This window comes from Calonectris borealis, chromosome 21, assembly GCF_964195595.1.
Source record: "Calonectris borealis chromosome 21, bCalBor7.hap1.2, whole genome shotgun sequence".
NCBI classification, from domain to species: domain Eukaryota; kingdom Metazoa; phylum Chordata; class Aves; order Procellariiformes; family Procellariidae; genus Calonectris; species Calonectris borealis.
Window position 1 is genome coordinate 9,870,926 of NC_134332.1, and position 13,929 is coordinate 9,884,854.

Consider the following 13,929-nt stretch of genomic DNA (forward strand, 5'->3'; position numbering starts at 1 on the left):
ATCTGAGTCCTCACATTTTGCCCGGCGCAGGGCTCCCAGTTATGAGCGGTTTCGCTGCTGGTGCTGCTATTTATGTGCAGAGCCATGGTGTGCTCCTGTCGCACAAGGGCCTGTGCAAACTCCCTGCCCCAAAGCCTTTCTGCTCTAAGTGCTGGTGTGGTGCTGAGCACCCTCCTGGGGTGTTAAAATACCTCTGAAAATAGGGGCGGAGGCACTGGAAATGCCAGAGATGAGACATGCCCCAGCTCTGCTGCTGACCCAGGGGGCAGGTTCCTGTTCCTAAAATGACCCTAGAGCAGATAGATCTGATGGGTCTGTGCAATGAGTTTAAGAGGACTCGTCTGCTACTACCATGATACGATTTGAGATACGTTATTAATGAATGGAAAAAGAGGGAACTGAGATTCCCAGAGAAAAGGTGTTACTTCTCCCTGAAATGTCACTCTGAGAAGTGCTTGGCAGAGCCAGAGGAGCTGGGAGGCTTCCCGAGCCCACCAAACCTCAGCTTCACAAGGCAGGTATGGATTGGGTCTGTTTTAACGCCTCGCGCTTACATTAGACCTAGCCTACAAATGAACAGAAGGCAATAATGACACTTCTCCATGAGAGTTTTCTGCATAATAGGCAGTTTCTGACATCAGCCAGATCGGGGCTAGCCAACATGATGCAGCAACAAGCTTTGGCAGGAGTCCTGTCCCTGGCACAGCGTGCGATTCTATTTTCATTTGTTTTAGAGACAGTTTCTCACCCACCATATGTGTGCAGCTGGCTCCTGCTCCAGCCCCCGGAGGTCAGCAGGAATCTTTCCATGATTCCAGCATCTCTAAAATAACTACCTTCCCGTTCTCCAGAGGCGGGGGGAAGAGCCGGGCTGGTAAGGCTCTGTTTTTCGCTGTTATCGGGGCAGTTAAGTGTCCCCACTACAGGATGACATAATTTTTATGTATATCAACCTTTTGTGGGTTCACTGGGATCCCACCCACACTGGCGCTGGTCTTTCTCTTTCTGTCCTGTTTCGTGCGGCGGGGAAGGAGCAGCTTGCCGGGGCAGAGGGGAGGCAGGCTGCCCCCAGCCCCTCCGAGCATCCCCCCACTCGCCTGCTTTGTAGTGCAGTGAAGGCTGGCGGCAGCACTGGGCAGATTATTATGCCAGAAAGCATGCTGATGTGTCACGTATATTGAATACATCAAACATTACTGTCTCACCATGCCTCACACGAACCATTTATTTCTTTAGAAACTGCAGACTGGTCCAGTTTTATATTTCACAAGTCACCTGTAAAATATATATCTATAAAAGTTATTACAGGAGCTAGGATTCCTGCAGGGACACGGCAGCCTGCCCGCATTGTGCTCTGCAACCTTACCATCTGTGCTGGGATTTCCATTTGTACCTGGCACGGCTGCTCTCCAGCCTCGCAGTGTGTATTTGGGCTGGGGGGGTGTTGGTGCCTGTACATCACTCACTCCCTCGGTTTCCAGCGCTGCCCAAACCCCAAATAACACCACAAGCCGAGGCTGCCGCCTTGCAGCCCCGCTGACTTCTCGGGGCTCCGAGCGCTGCTCGGGGGCTGCACGCAGGTATTGCAGTGCTGCAGAAGTGGGAATTAGTTCCACTTTCTGCCTCACATATTTTTATTTGATTAGTCTAATATACTGCATTATTATTTACCCCATGCAAATATCTTCAAGCTGACATTTCAGCTAAGAGAGGAGATCTGGAAAGAAGTAATAAGGAAAAATTATTTCACAAGCTTTTGCACTTTAGATTTGCAGGGAGGATCGATTACATTTAAAATTTAAGGCCCAGACTTGACCCTAAATCTCCTTTAAGGAAAAGGAAAGAATTAATTCCTTAATTTGTTATATTTCAGCTTTACAGGCTGGCTCAGCAAAACCCAAGGGAGTTTGCAGAAGATGCCATTGGTGTTGAATGGTGTTTTTGGATACGACTGGAAGGCAGCAGTGAATGTTTGAAAAATATCATGTTAACACATTTATTATCTTTAAGACCTTAAGAATTATGGCTATCTATATGGCTACAGAATTACTGTGGAAGTAGTTGTTTCTGGGTCACCGAAGGAAACTTGTTAGCTATCTTCCCGGATATACTTTTCAGCACACAGATTTTTATTTACTGATTTCTACTGGTGACCAAATAGCGCTAGGTGCTATACATTTATAAAGCACAATCCCCGTTTCAAATAAAAGATGACAGAAATGGTCAGTTAGCCTCTGGAAAATATATTTCGCAGAGAGAGAGAAAAAAAACAGAGAGAGAGAGGGAGAGTTTTGCAATGACGAGTTCATTCCCACAGCAGCTATACAGACATTGTTATTTTTTTGTAAAACAGGTGTAGAAAGGTTAAAGACCAAATTTCAGAGGTCCGGGTATTTTATAGGGTTGAATACCTTAAAGCCTCCTTCACATGAACCTGTAAATGAGAACCTCTCCATAAAACCTTGCTTACGCTTGCAAAAATGAGATGTTTAGCTCTCCACAAGTAATAGTATTGAAAGCTTTTTCTAGGCAGGGGTCAGACCTGTTTTATTTTAAGTGCAGATCCATTCAAAGTGCAAAAGGATTGAGCTAAAGGACATCTCAATATTACAGGGTTGTTACTCCAGCTCCAGCCTAAATGACTTGACCGAGGCTAACGTATGAATCGGTGCCAGAAAGCAGGGCTGGAAGTCGCAGTTCAGAGCAAAAGATCACATTCACAAAATGAGTAAAAAATGTGGAGGGAATGCCTACCTAGGTTTGACTGCTTCACTCATCTCGGATTGAAATGAGATTGACTCCGTGGGCTAACACTGAAGTCATCCATCCAGACAAGGTCTGTCCACGACAGGCGTTTAAAGTCTTTACTGGAAAAAATCCCCCCCCCAAATGGGAATAAGAAGATGTTTCCTTTATAAAATGATTGTGACAACTCAGCCGTTACTTTTTTGCCCTCAGCCTAGAAAGAATTTCTTGCATTCTCGTCTCGGCGTACTACCTTAGCAGCCCTTCATGTGCAGCACCATAGTAATTTATCATTACCCAGTCTCCAAATTATTCTAGTGTTGATTAAATTAGTAGATGCAATCACAATCTGAAGCAAGTTAATTGAGAGAATTTATTTGGCCCTGACAGTTTTATGCATGTTTGATTAAGTATTATAAGGTTTGTTTTTGATTTTGCATAATTTAACTTTAAATCCTGCACTGGGGGGGCCCATCAACTATTAATGACCGAAATAAACTCTTTTAAGATGCATATATTTATGATTTATTTCTAAACACAATATCTTCCAGATTTTTTTTGTTCTGTTGCCAAAGTGACAAATATGTTTAAAGTAATATTTTGAGCCATTCGGCTCATGCTATAAATCTTGTGAAATGTATACAATTCATTAAAAGTTTTGAAAGAAGTACAAGTTAGCATTTATATTGCAACAAGTGACATATAAATGTGTATGTTTGTCTTCAAAGCGTGCCATAAAATATATCAGCACTAGCTGGCCGCTGTGACTAGTACTAATGGCCCGCTCTCTGGGCTGATGATAAGTTTCATCACAAATCTTCAACGCTGTCAACGCAAAACTGTTCAATCAACAGGAATATGAGTTGTGTCTTTAGTAAAATTAGCACAGGAAAGAAATACAACCCAGAGCGCTGCCGGAGTGTTGTGGGCGGGTTCCCTTCGGGCTGAACTACAAGCGTTCCTTCAGGATCTTACCTCTTTGAATGTCAAAGCTTCAATTCATGCCTGACCTGAGGACAGTTTATTTTTTATGAAGGTACACATTCATTTAAGCAGCAAAGGGGTCAAAATATTTCAGGCAGAAAACGGAATAGTGCCGTCTTGCTTTTTTGTCATCCTCAGAAATTAAAAGGGTCAGTCTCGGTGCTGATGCTGCTGCGTCGCACCCTTGCACACGCGTGTTTAGGTTGTGGGGTCGCTCAGCGGAGCTGCCTGGGTTTTTCTGGAGGCTAGGAAAGACCTCCAGACCTCCTTTCCCACCCTGAGAATGCCAGGAGCCCCTCTTTGCAGCACTTGCATTCAGCAGCATCCCCGTAATTCTCCAAGCACAGCTGGAAAACCAAAGTACCTTCATAATTTCGTTGCTTGGGCTGAAATTCCCATCTCTGGGCTGTGGCTCCAGTCCCAGGCAATGGTGGAGGGAAATAAATGGAACATGGCCCTCCTGCTTATCTTTGTCACTGAACAGATGTTCCCAGTTTCATGCTATTGGGAAAATGTATCAGCTTCGCACCTCCCCTTCTCCCTCCCATCAGAAGGTATATGGGAGACACAGAAATGGCAATTTGCTAGGAGTACACCACCGCTTATTACCTTGCCTATAATTTCCCCTTGATGTATGTCCTGCACCTCAGGCTCCTCATTGTATTTGCAGAATAAAACTGCTCTGCAGGGCAGACGCCACCGCAGGCGGACGGGGAGGACCCAGAACAGAGCCTGCATCAGTGAGGCAGTTGGGACGCTGGGAGGTATTTGGCCTGGTGCCTCAACAGCCTGTGCAGTGCGGCAGGTCTTGGTATTGGCAGATGGCTTGAGTTATTATTATTTAATGTTTTTCCACCGTGGTAGTGCCTAGACGGCAAGTGGGGCAGGGAGCCAGTAACAAAGTTCTGTATTCTTTCCATTACGGAAAGTAATTCCTAATTAAATCTAAGGGAAAACAGCAGGGAGGAAGTTTCTTTTCCTTGTTTTTATATATTGCTTTTGAATTTTCCTCCACCTGTTTGTTTTTTAGGAACTTTTTGGATCTTTCTGGCCTCCCCAGAAGTCTGGGTCTCCTACATTTGTGATTTTACCACCTTGCGTGAGCTCCTCACCTCCCAGGTGAGGCCCTGGGAGAAGCACGGTCCCTCCTGGGAGCACAGGCAGGAATGCCACGGCCTCTCCTGGGACATCGACTCCCAAAGCATAATGGCCCGCGCTGCCGCAGCCGCTCGGCAAGCCTGGATCTGACCCGTGAGCCCACACGCGGTATCCGCCTGGCCACGAAACCGCACTCGGAGTCAGAAAAGGTCCAACCGAGGAGTGACTTGGAGAAATCTTTGCCACGCTCTTGCTTCAGGCAATGGTGTACGCTCTGCAGGTGATTCTTTTACTGGTGATGTTCCAGCTCCCTCGGGACTAGGTCCAACCCCAGGCCACGGGGTCCGGGCAGCTGAAACCCCTGCGTGTGGTGACGAACCCAGCCGGACCCACGATCCCCTCAGCGGTCTTTACTGCCGGCCCGGTTTACGTTGGAAACGACCTTCCGGGCTCCGTCTGCCTTTGCAAGGCTTGTCTGCCACCCCTGCCTGGCCCCACAGGCCGGCGGCGGGACCCCCCGGCACTCGGGGCAGAGCGGGGCCCGCCGCGGTGCCCGCAGAGCCGGCAGCCCGGGCCGCAGGCCGCTCTCCTCGCCCCCTGCCGCCTCTGCGTTGCCCGGGCAACGCGGCGCCTTCCCGCTTCCGGGCGGCGGGGGCGGCGCGATGACGCCATCGTCGCGCGCCTCCTCGGCCGCTCCCTGACCGCCGCCGCCGCCGTCGCCGCCACCGGCCGGAACCGGAGCGCCGCTGCCCCCTGCACATGCGCATTGCGGCGCGCGCCCGTAGGCCCGGGCCTTCCATCAGCCCGGGCCCGGGGCGCCTGGCCTCGGCGGCCGCCGCCCAGCGGGGAGCCATGGGCAGGACGGTGAGTGCGGGGCGACGCCCCGGCGCCGGGGCTGGGGCCGGCGGGAGGCGGCAGCGGCGGCCCGGGCCTCGCCCTGCTGCTTGCGGAGCGGCCCGGGCCTCGCCCTTCTGCGCAGGGGCCCGCAGCGAGGGGCGGCGGGTGCGCTGGGCCCGGTGGGTGCGACAGCGGTCGGTCCCCGTCCCCGGGGGGCCGTGGGCTCCTGCCGGTCTGGGCCTGCGCGGCCTGTGGGTGCGGGCCGGGCCCGGGGGCCCCGGTGCTGCCTCCCGCGAGGCTCTGGTTTCCCTGCGGTGAGTCGCAGCCGTGCCCCGGTGGCCGTGCGGGGCGGTCGCTGCCCGCCGCTCGGCGGGGCTCCGCGTTGTCTGGGCTCTGCTTGCGACCTCGCAGGCACGGGGAGGTCCTGGCTGAGCTTCCTGCCTTCGGTTCCTTTCCCAAGTCGGTGCGGTTTAATTTAGGATCTGGTAGGATGTAGGAGGAGTTCGAATTTCCCCTCCTTCCGGTACTCCCTGCTTTAATTTATCAGCACTAACCTTTATTTGTCATTGTCCCTAACCTTGTTTGGCTCCTTCTGGAACACCTTGGTCCCGCTGGCCCTGACTGATGGTGCTGTCATCTGTGAACGTTGCGGTCTTCCTGTCATCCCTCCTCCTCCACGAATTATGAGTACCCTGAGCAACAGCAGACCTTGCCTGGAATGTGTGATAGATGAAGAGAAGTAGCACTGTCTTTCGGTAGCTTTCTCATCATACACTCCATTTTCAAAGGAGAGGGAGTGAAAACTCACCAAAGCGAATAGTTATCCAGATTTTTACCTTCCTAATGAGGCCATCATTAATGTGATGCTTGGGGTAACGGCAGCATGGCTGACATCAAGTTGCCTGGGCCATAGAGTTGAAATCCTTTGAGCTGTAGGATGATGCCCAGAAGAGACTGACTCAGCTTTCCAGCCTTATAGCGATGTCCTTTAAAACAGAAAGGCCACAAAAAATGATCTTGAGGCATGGGTGTCTAAATCTGTTTGTAGGCATCATGTGCCAACGTGTAGGTTTGGGGGTCTGCTCTTCCATATTCTGTTTGGAAAGCGTTGGCTGTGCGTGCTCTCTGCATCGTGTTTCATACGCCCTGGATGAGCGGTGATGGTTCTGTGATAGGAGAAGGTGACTGATGACAGGAGTTCTGTGATTTTCTCTTTCCTGTCTTTGTGTATGGCATTGAATACAAGCTAGCTGATTCTTTCCAGCACGTATCAGTAAGCTGTAATACATATATTATTGAGCGCGTGATTCTTTTTAGACTCTTTATGGGATTAAAAATTCATGCTTGGGGAGGGGCCTTGTAATTCTGAACTTTTTAACACACAAAATGAGCAAATTGAAACTTACTCTCTCATTTTATCTTTTAGATCAACTCATATGTAGAATGTTGTGAGTCTATGAAGCACCTTAGCAGTTTCTTTCACTCTTCCTAGAAGGCCAGGTGGCACAGGAAAACTTCACTTTTTTCTTACAAGAGTTAAGTGGCATCCAGAAACGGCAGCGGATTACCGACCTTCTGCTGAGTGGATGGCAGCACCATTAAAAATGTAATATTTCAGAAAGTTTCTTTTATTCTCACAATGTCCCTCTGCTCGTGGCTGTTACAGTGTTGATATTTGAGTTTATCTAAAGAGCATGAACCTACCAAAGGCTAGTTATTTATGTGGTGGGCACAGTAAATGGGAACAAGTTGCTGCTATTCACAACGAGTAGGTCTTTGCAGCTGAGCCGTTTGAGCAGTTTTCTTGGATTCACCTGTTGAAGGTTTTGTCAGAATCAAAACTCCCCTTCTAAAACAGACGTGAAGCCAGTGTGTTGAGTTTGCCCCTGCAAACTACAGCTTACGCAGGCGGGTTTGTGCTCGTCGCTCAGGCGTGCCCTTGCTGAGTGCTCTACTAGTGTGCACACTGATTTCCCTGTGGCTGCTCAGGGACTCAGGTTAAGTAGCAACGTAAGAGTTTGCTGGAAAATGATAAGCTGTCTTTTGTGTCCTGGTGAAAGAGGTAGTAAGGAGAGACTGCATCATCAGGTACGGAATGCTCTGAATCCGGAGTGTGTGAATTTTAACCTATCTTGCTAATTTAGTACTCCAAAAATATCTCTGAAAACAAACACTGAGCATTATATACGCAGCATGTGGGAAGCATGTTCAGCTGCATGCTCCAGGCACAAAACTATGTTGTTTTTAAGTAGTGTTGGTTTAGTATCTGACCAATTTATGTGTCTTGCAAAATACATTCTTGTAACACACTTCCGAGCTGCTTAGTATTTCCTTTCTACAGACAGGAAATTATGGCAAAGAGGCACTTAAAATTATGAGGGTGTCTGATAATTGAGAACAGACCTCGATTTCCTAAATTCCTTAATCATAATATAACCCATGCTCCTTTTTATTAGCCCCTGATTCATGTAGAGCCAACAGATTGCCTGCAAATTTCTGTAACGGCAAAAAGGAATTAAAACCTGGGGCCAAACAGAAGAGATCAGAACTGCAGTTTCCATTTACTTGTAGTTTGAGGCAGGAAGCAGTGAAGAGACTTACCCAGTGATGCACATTGTATCAGAGAAGGTTTTTTACATCAAAGTACAATTTCCTGCAGCCTTATAATTTACTCTGCAATTAGTTTTGTTAGTAACAAAGTAAAAAATTCTTGAAGTAACTTTTAAATTACTTCAGTTTTAATTTTAAGAGTAATAGGATTTCTGGTTCAACAAAGGGAAGACCTGCCTAGGTCTGAACGCCTGGGTGTGCGAAGAGACTGGGGAAGTCTCTGTTGTTTTCTAGCATTATCTGATGAGTGCATTGTCATTTCATAATTCCCGGAATTTGGCACATCGTAAGCCTGGGGTGAAGCAGAGAGCAGCTAACAGGCTGCTGCTCATCACTCACATAACAACAATGGGTGTGTGGAAGGATGTTAAGATTATAAATCCTAAACACTGCAGAAGATCAAGATATTTCACTTATCTCTGCGGGTCCCAAAGGGAGAAATAAACTAGTCGATGTCTTTGAAAGGCTGCCGTGCCATTGGATGCAATGACAGTGAGGCCGCAAGGCTCGGCTGAGCGAGGGGAGGTGCATCCTGTAGAGTGTGAAAAACATGATTGCCTCATTGTTCTCGCAAGACCTTCCATTATTTTAAGTTTGTTTATTTGGTGAAGCTTTGCCAAGTTTTGAAATGAGCAAAAATCTAGAATCACCACTGTGTCTGGGCTGTAGAATTCACTTGCAAAAGCACTTGGGGAACTTTTTTTTCCCCTTAAAAGAAATATGATCCAATGCAAACACATACATTAATATTACTACTCGCATGGGTGGGCTGTTGCAGGGTGGCTGTTTGATTAAGAAGGACCTGTGAATTAGCCAGGATAATTCCAGAACAAAGTTCTCATCTTTCCTGCATTAACACTAAAGCTTATAAAAGGTTACCACTAGTGCTGATACTGCATGCTACTAGGGAGCTGTTTGGAATCTGGCTTGGTGGTGATGGAAACAGAATTGTATTTCTATATGTCTGCCTGGTAAACAGTAAGCAAAGAAGCAAAGCAAAATTGTTTTAAGTGAAGAAGTTGAGTTTTGCAAAGCAGTTGTAAGTAACCGCCAAGCCGGAGAGTATCTGCCGTGCTGCCTCTCTTCCTGCTGGGGCTACTTAAATGTGTTTTCCTTCTCTGCCTTCCTGCAGGTCTCTTCCCTCCTGGAAATTCAGCAAAGAGTTAGCGTTGCCAGGCTGTTGAATCTCTTCCATGCTAATGGATAATATTTGATATGCGCCCTGTAAATCCTGCCCTGGGACTCTGTGACCGGTGGGGTGCCTGATGCCTGTAATCCCCATTCCCCGCCGGGTCCGTTCGTTCCACGGCCCCCACACGACCTGCCTGCATTCGGCCTGTGGCCCGGTAAGGACCACTCACTTGGTGCGCACCAAGTACAACAATTTCGACATCTATCTCAAATCCCGATGGATGTATGGATTCATCCGTTTCCTGCTGTACTTCAGCTGCAGCCTGTTTACCTCCATCCTCTGGGTGGCACTCTCTATCTTGTTTTGCCTTCAGTACCTTGGCATCCGGATCTTTCTGCGTTTCCAGTACAAACTCTCCATCATCCTCCTCTTACTGGGGCGAAGGCGGGTAGACTTCAGCCTCATGAATGAACTGCTCATCTATGGAATTCATGTGACCATGCTGCTAGTGGGGGGGCTGGGATGGTGTTTCATGGTATTTGTGGATATGTAAATAAAACAAGCGCATGTGGGCTGAGAAGGTGACTTTTCTTCTACCCCAAAATGTGTCAATATCTTCTTTTCTTTTTTATATAAATTAATTTATTTATCAGTGCTACTCTTTATTGATAAATTAACGTACTTGTCTCTGGAATTTGTATCTTTTTGAGGGGTGAGTGCCATTTTGATTATCAAAGTGCAACACTTGATTGGGTGTTTTTTCTTTGCACAGTGCAAGTTAATATAAATTTCTTCTAGTCCGTGGGAGCCTACCTTGCTGCTGTTCCTGTGGGCATGAAAAAGGCAGTGATTTATCCAGAGGACAGAAGCCAGATAACTTTGCACCCCACGCTCTTAATCCATCTTCACCCTTTTTCTAAAAACGTTCCTTAATGTCTCAGGCATGTAATGTGTACCCTACTTGACAAGTGTTATCCTTTCTCTATGTAGTTTGCATTTTGCATATTCCCTGCTAAGAATATGGGGCCAAATTCAACAGAGTGTAGGGGTTTGGTTTTTGTTTTTCTGTTTTGTTTTTAGATTTGTGCAAGACATGCTTTTGACCCACTATACTGTTCTGTTCACGTCAATGTAATTATATAGCTTTGAATGGCTTTGTCCTTTTCAGGCAGTTAGTGCTGAGTAATTGACTCTTACCCTAATGGAACAAATCCACTGGAGTGATGGGAGCAGAGTTTGGTATCATGTGCTCTTGAAATTCCCAGTCATGGCAAATATGTTACCGTTTTGCAGTGATTAAGGGGAACCCACTGCGATGCTCCTTAGTGTTTAGATCTTGGCATTTGGTTCTACTTTTCCCTGAATTGATTAGTTCCAGTTTTCTCAGAGGTACTTCTGTCTTACGGAGTACGGTGAGATGAGACCGTCTTCCCTAGGAGAGATTGAAAGCAGAGTACAATCTGAAATGGCAATAATTGTTCTCTGCGATTACAGAAGATGTTCTTTCTCCTACCTCTGCAGCAGTGAGAGCGGGGTCACTGGAGAGCTTTACTAACAGCTCGAGAAGGGCGTTAAGTATTGAGCTCAGTTTTACTGGTCTTGATCTAAGATCTCAGACTGTTCCTCTGCAGGTAACTCTTTATTTATCGAGTCCAGAAGCTGGCTTAAAGTTTATTTATATTCTGGTTTTGTTGGTTTTTCCTTGTAGTGGAATATTGCTTTTTTCCATGTGTTCTTTAAAGAACTGTTTAAAAACAAGTTGGGAAAAATAATGGAGACCCTTTTTTCCCTCCCCTGAAATCATTGGAGTCGATCGTAACGGAATAAGCAAGACTGGAAATACATGACTGTTTTTTTATGATCTCTTTGGTCTGAGATATGAATGTGGTTGAGAACAAAGCCAGTTTGCGCACAGGGAAGGATGCTTCATATTTCAGCTTGTGAGTATTGCAGTCTTTTGCTGACATACTTTGATTTGTAGGCTTATGGATGCAAAATAGAGAAGCTTCTGACTGAAGCGCAAAGCTAAAGCAAACCCAGAAATTATCTCATTATCAAGTGTTACAGATAATGCAGACTGAACACGCAGAGCTGAATAAATAACGGGCCATGGTGGTGTGAACTTTAGATTAGCCCCGGGAGAGCCAAAGGCTGTTTCTGCAGGAAAGATGTGTCAGCGTATGTCACAAACTGGTGTCTGGAAGTTTCCTCCCAACTGTAGAGCTCCCTAGAGCTTTGTTCTGGGATCGCTTTCCGGACTGCGGGTCCTCGGTATCCTGCAGGTCCGAGCTACAGCTTGCTCTGTGGGCAGAGAGAATTCCCAGTAATTCCCAGCCCAGTGCTTTCCTCCCCAGTACAGCTGTCAGCCTGGGGCATTGCAGCTCTGGCGTGCAGACTGCGGGACTCCTGGGGTGGCTGTGCTCAAGAATTTCTGCAGGAAACATGTTACAGATGGCCAGCGAACAGCCCTGGTGCGAGCCGAGAGACCAGCCGGGACCCCAGCGAGGCACAGCCGAGAGCAGCTCTCCCTCGCCCTTCGCAGGAGGCACTGGTTGGAGGTTGGATGGCAGGACCTTGTTTCACCTTGGAGTGGCTGTATTTCAGCACTCCTTATAACGATGAGGAAAAGGGTGATTTGCGGTACATGTGGGCGCTGCTGCGCTCCCCACCCGTGCCTGCTTCAGCTGGTGGGTGCTCCTTGTCACGGGTACACTTGACTGCTTGACCAAACCTGTGGTAGTTTGGTTCAGGCTCTGAAGGAAGTAAAGGTCTAGGCAGTGACCGGGTCCTGAACTTCTCTAGTTCCAACCTGTTCTTTGAAAACCCACACAGGAGCGGGGCGACACGGTGAGCTTTGATGTATATGAGCTTGGAAACCGGAACACTGATCATGCGATTAACACATGAATAGCAGGTGGTTCTTCCAAGACTAATTTGGTCAAGGAACAAAGGAGGTTGTGGGTACAAGGAGTCTCACACACGTTTTCCATCGCACGTAATTTGACTACGAGCCAACCACTTTATTCCATAAATACGACAGCCTGAGTGAGCTTTTTTTGAGCTCTCCCTGCTAAGCAGCTGGCTGCATGGCGGTGATCTCCCCTTGAGCTGGGACACCTCTCAAGGTTACTCCTCAAGGTTGAGAGACCCTTACCAACTGCAGATCTTTGGTAAGTGACCGATATTGCGCATAACCTTGTATCGCAGGGCATTAAGATCTTGTATTGGTAACTTTGAATCATTATTATATCCTCTGTGCAGTAAGTAATAGATTGAACCTTGCCATGGGACTTTGTTAAGCCTCGCTTTTACAACATCTTACTCCAATAAAACCACTTTTGCTGCTACCTTTGGCGGTGGTTCTTTAAGCAGTCCAGATCTGCTCCGCAACACTCCTGCAGCGGCAGTTGAACGAAGAAGGGCTTCTGCGTTGTGGTTCATTGCTTTACTGCACAGACTTCCCATCAGCCCTCTGCATCCAGATGCAGTGGTGTATACTGAGGAAAAAGTACATGTCCTCATCAAATCACAAAGAGGTAGTGTTTGCCAAATGCCCCAGTGTTCCTCGAAAGAGACGTTGGGGCTCAGTTGCTTAGAAGATGGTGGGAAGTGATTCCCTATTCTTCTTTTACAAAGGTAGCCAAGTGCCTGCTGTCAGAATGCCCTGAATCTTAAGTCTGCAATTGCACACAAGATAGACAACCCCAGGATTAAATAATTGAGGAGGAGGCCTCGAAGGCACTATGAAGTTCAAAATACTCTCATTCTTGGTCATCGCCAGCACTTGGACACCTTGCAGTGCTCGGGTGGTGTGATCCTACCAGCGTACTGGGGGAAGTGAGGTCCCTTTGAAGTCATGCTGGCAAGGAAGAGGAATTAATTTTCAAATTATTTGTTTTATGATGTAATAATTTGAACATTTTAGATCTACATGAGTGGAGCAGTATTTGGCACCTTTACGGCACTTTTCCTCTTCAAAGCATTTTCTAACTACAGCTAATTAAACCTCACAACATCCCCAGGAGACTGCAGAATAAATAAGATCTTGGTAGTGGTTCAGGATTTAAATTCAGTGTTTTTAAATTTGAGATTTTTTTTATTTTAAAGCTTTTAGGATTACTTTGCCAAAATATTTTTTCTCAAGGAGCTGAGATTCTAAAAGTTTCTTAGAAGCTCAAGGGGAGCCAAGCCACAACTGAGGGAGGGAGAAGGAGGCAGAGTAAATGTTATATTAGGTATATGCAAAGAATAAGCTGGGTGGGGTTTTTTCCCCCCATTTAGTTTAATTGAAAAACCTGAAAAAAGGGGGGGAAACCAAACTTCGTAGAATACAAGAAGTAAGGAAACAGGGGAAGCTGAACTTTCTGCTTTTCATGAGTCAAACAAGTGGCTTATGATGATATTTGCCAGAAATATTTCATGTTCAGCAGGTACTTGCAAACTGTGCCCCATTGGGGAAGTTCACATTCGCTTAGATTTTTTTACTCTTTCCAAATTCGTCGATGCTGGGAGGGATGGATCAG

At 47.0% G+C, this 13,929-nt stretch overlaps 2 protein-coding genes across 6 annotated transcripts in view; both read left to right on the forward strand.

Moving 5' to 3' along the window:
• Positions 1 to 5,556: 5,556 nt before the first annotated feature.
• On the forward strand, positions 5,557 to 10,002 carry TMEM250 (transmembrane protein 250). 5 transcript variants are annotated; one of them, XM_075170744.1, is made up of 3 exons: positions 5,557 to 5,691; positions 7,091 to 7,270; positions 9,407 to 10,002. In XM_075170744.1, the coding sequence occupies exon 3, from the start codon at positions 9,540 to 9,542 to the stop codon at positions 9,957 to 9,959; it is 420 nt and encodes a 139-aa protein (XP_075026845.1). In that variant the 5' UTR covers positions 5,557 to 5,691; positions 7,091 to 7,270; positions 9,407 to 9,539; the 3' UTR covers positions 9,960 to 10,002. The 5 variants fall into 5 exon arrangements, with proteins under 5 accessions (XP_075026845.1, XP_075026849.1, XP_075026847.1 ...); XM_075170746.1 differs by having other exon boundaries at positions 5,604 to 5,691; positions 7,157 to 7,270; XM_075170745.1 differs by lacking the exon at positions 5,557 to 5,691 and adding an exon at positions 6,021 to 6,419.
• The window catches only part of NACC2 (NACC family member 2), an 87,224-nt gene continuing 78,895 nt past the window's right edge, over positions 5,601 to 13,929 (forward strand). Inside the window, exon 1 of the mRNA XM_075170739.1 lies at positions 5,601 to 5,691. The gene's annotated coding sequence lies outside the window, so the exon portion shown is untranslated. The remainder of the gene's footprint in view (positions 5,692 to 13,929) is intronic.